This window comes from Dictyostelium discoideum (genome assembly GCF_000004695.1).
Source record: "Dictyostelium discoideum AX4 chromosome 2 chromosome, whole genome shotgun sequence".
Classification (NCBI taxonomy): Eukaryota; Evosea; class Eumycetozoa; order Dictyosteliales; family Dictyosteliaceae; genus Dictyostelium; species Dictyostelium discoideum.
In genome coordinates this window covers 1,691,724-1,694,223 of record NC_007088.5, presented here as the reverse complement: position 1 = coordinate 1,694,223, position 2,500 = coordinate 1,691,724, and the positions used below count along the sequence as shown (strand labels likewise).

Sequence of the window (2,500 nt, the reverse complement as noted above, 5' to 3'; positions counted from 1 at the left end):
AACATTACCCATCCAATTATCATCAATGTTAATAATATTTTAAAATTTGTTTTTACATTTCTTAAATAAAAATAACTATCCTATAAATAATAAATAATAATAATAATAATAATAATAATAATAATAATAATAATAATAATAATAATAATAATAATAATAATAATAATAATAGTTAGTGATCGGGCTTGGGTCGACATATGTGTGTATGTATTTATTTTTACTTACTAAACCAGAAATTTCAATAATATTTTCAGAGTTATATTTATAAGTATCTTTTATCCAAGAAATGAAACCAGTACCAGGTGCTCTTATGATACCATTTTGACGTTTTTCAGCTCTATACTGATAAAATAGTTTAAACCTTTTTCTTAAAATACAAAATGCTAAAAGTATTAAAAGAGAAAGACCTGTATTGATTAATAATGAGACAACTAAAGCATTATCTTGAAGCTCATAACGATTTGTTGTTTCACTACCAAAAATCGTTGTATTACTTGTAGAGTCTGAAAATAATGTATTGTTTTTTAAAAATAGGTCCATTCTATTCTTTTTTTTTTTTTTAATTATTTTTTAATTATTTAATTATTTTTTTTATCATAATATGTTTTATATAAAAAAAAAAAAAAAAAGTTTATTGTTTTTGTTTTTACATGTAAAGAATTGTTTAATAATATGAATAAAATTTATATAAATTGGTAATCGTCAATTTATGTGGTTTTAGTGGAAAAAAAAAAAAAAAAAAAAAAAAAAAAAAAAAATTAATTAAATTAATTAAATTTTACAAAAAACTCAAAAAAATAAAAAAAAAAAAATATCTTCCAAATAAAAAAAATTTATCTTAAAAAGGAATAAAAGATTAAAAAAAAAAAAAATAAAAAAATAAAAAATATATTTTTTTTTTATTTTAAATCTATATAAAAACAATTAATTAATATCCAAATAAACCATGATAATAATTATAATAATCATAAGAATTTTTAATTTTAAGGGTTAAATAAATTTATATATTTTTTTTTTTCTTTAAATTTGAAATTTAAATATATAAAACATGAACTAAAATTTTTTATAACAATAATCTTAAGCAATTGGTCAATTTAAAATTTCTTTTTTTTTTTTTTTTTTTTTTTTAATTTTTTGATTTTTTTTGATTTTTTTTTTTTTTTTTTTATAATATTTTCATTTCCCAAATAAACATCAATTTACGAAAATGAGTTCAAAGAAAGCCAAAATTGCATTGGTAACATCCGTTTTAGCAGTAGGCGGATTTATATATTTTATTCACTATGACCAAAAAGATGCAAGAAAGGTAAATATAACTTAAAAAAAAAAAAAAATTCACTTTTAATATAATAATCCCAAATCTAATTCATTAATTTTTATAGAAAATGAGACAAGGAGTATTGATGGATATTCAAAGACAAAAATATAAAGAAAGTTTAAAAACTGATAATAATAATAATAATAATAATAATAACAACAATAGTGTTGGTAATAATGTTGTTAGCAATAATACTGAAAAAGGAAATTAGGAAAAAAAAAAATAAATTGTAAATAAGAAAAAAAAAAAAAAAAAACAAATAAAAAAAATTGGAAAATAATTTTGTAAAAAATATATATATATATATCTTGGAATATTCTTTATTTCAAGTTATTTATTTTTTTATTTTTTTTTTGTAAAACCAAAAAAAAAAAAAAAGAAAAAAAAAAAAAGAAAAAAACTATGAATGAACATCTCTAGTTTTCTTTTTTTTTTTTGGCTTTTGTTTTTTTTTTTTTTTTTTTTTTTATCGATTTAAAAATAAAAAAAAGAAAAATGTAACTATTATTATTATTATTATTATTATTATTATTATTATTATTATTATTATTATTATTATTATTATTATTATTATTATTATTATTATTATTATTATTATTATTATTATTATTATTTTTATTTTTCTATTATATATTGATCGTTATTACAATTTTCTTATATATTTTTGATTTTGATTTTTGATTTTTTTTTTTTTTTTTAAAAAAAAGTTATTATATAATTAATTAATTATCATCCATATCATCATCGTTTTCATTATTAGTTTCATCACTATCATCGCCATTGTTATTGTCATTGACATCTTCATTGTCACTATCATCATCGTCAATATGTGAAGTTGTATTTTTCATTTCATCATCATCACTTTCACCATCTGTTAAACTTGAACATGTTGTATTGTTATTATCATCTTCTAAAGAGACTAAACGACCATAAACTTCGAAACAACATAAACAAAGTTCATTACCATCACGTTGATTTGGACCAGTTTGAAGGATTTTTAAATAACGATAGGAATGAATACTTTTAACATCCCAACCAGCGATACCATAACCATCCTTTAAGGAGAGATCATTTGAGTGATCTCTAAGGAGTGTCCATTCTTGACCATCTAAACTACCCAACAATTGCCAATTCTTTGGAGCTGCATAGATTGAACCTTGAGAATCACCACCATATCTCAAC

The 2,500-nt window shown here is 18.5% G+C and overlaps 3 protein-coding genes across 3 annotated transcripts in view; 1 reads left to right on the top strand and 2 right to left on the bottom strand.

Moving 5' to 3' along the window:
• DDB_G0272220 (hypothetical protein) overlaps positions 1-540 on the bottom strand; it is a gene marked incomplete at both ends in the record, with an annotated part of 2,761 nt that extends 2,221 nt beyond the window's left edge. The window contains 2 exons of the mRNA XM_640200.1: positions 1-80; positions 226-540. The exon at positions 1-80 is cut by the window's left edge and continues 2,221 nt beyond it. Coding sequence (XP_645292.1) covers positions 1-80; positions 226-540 — 395 coding nt within the window. The remainder of the gene's footprint in view (positions 81-225) is intronic.
• A 667-nt stretch (positions 541-1,207) lies between these two features.
• DDB_G0272302 (hypothetical protein) lies at positions 1,208-1,529 on the top strand (the record flags this gene model as incomplete). Its single annotated transcript, XM_640199.1, has 2 exons — positions 1,208-1,306; positions 1,383-1,529. The coding sequence occupies 2 exons, from the start codon at positions 1,208-1,210 to the stop codon at positions 1,527-1,529; spliced, it is 246 nt and encodes an 81-aa protein (XP_645291.1).
• Positions 1,530-2,040: 511 nt separating this feature from the next.
• The window catches only part of DDB_G0272218 (hypothetical protein), a gene marked incomplete at both ends in the record, with an annotated part of 1,809 nt that continues 1,349 nt past the window's right edge, over positions 2,041-2,500 (bottom strand). Inside the window, one exon of the mRNA XM_640198.1 lies at positions 2,041-2,500. This exon is cut by the window's right edge and continues 1,349 nt beyond it. Coding sequence (XP_645290.1) covers positions 2,041-2,500 — 460 coding nt within the window.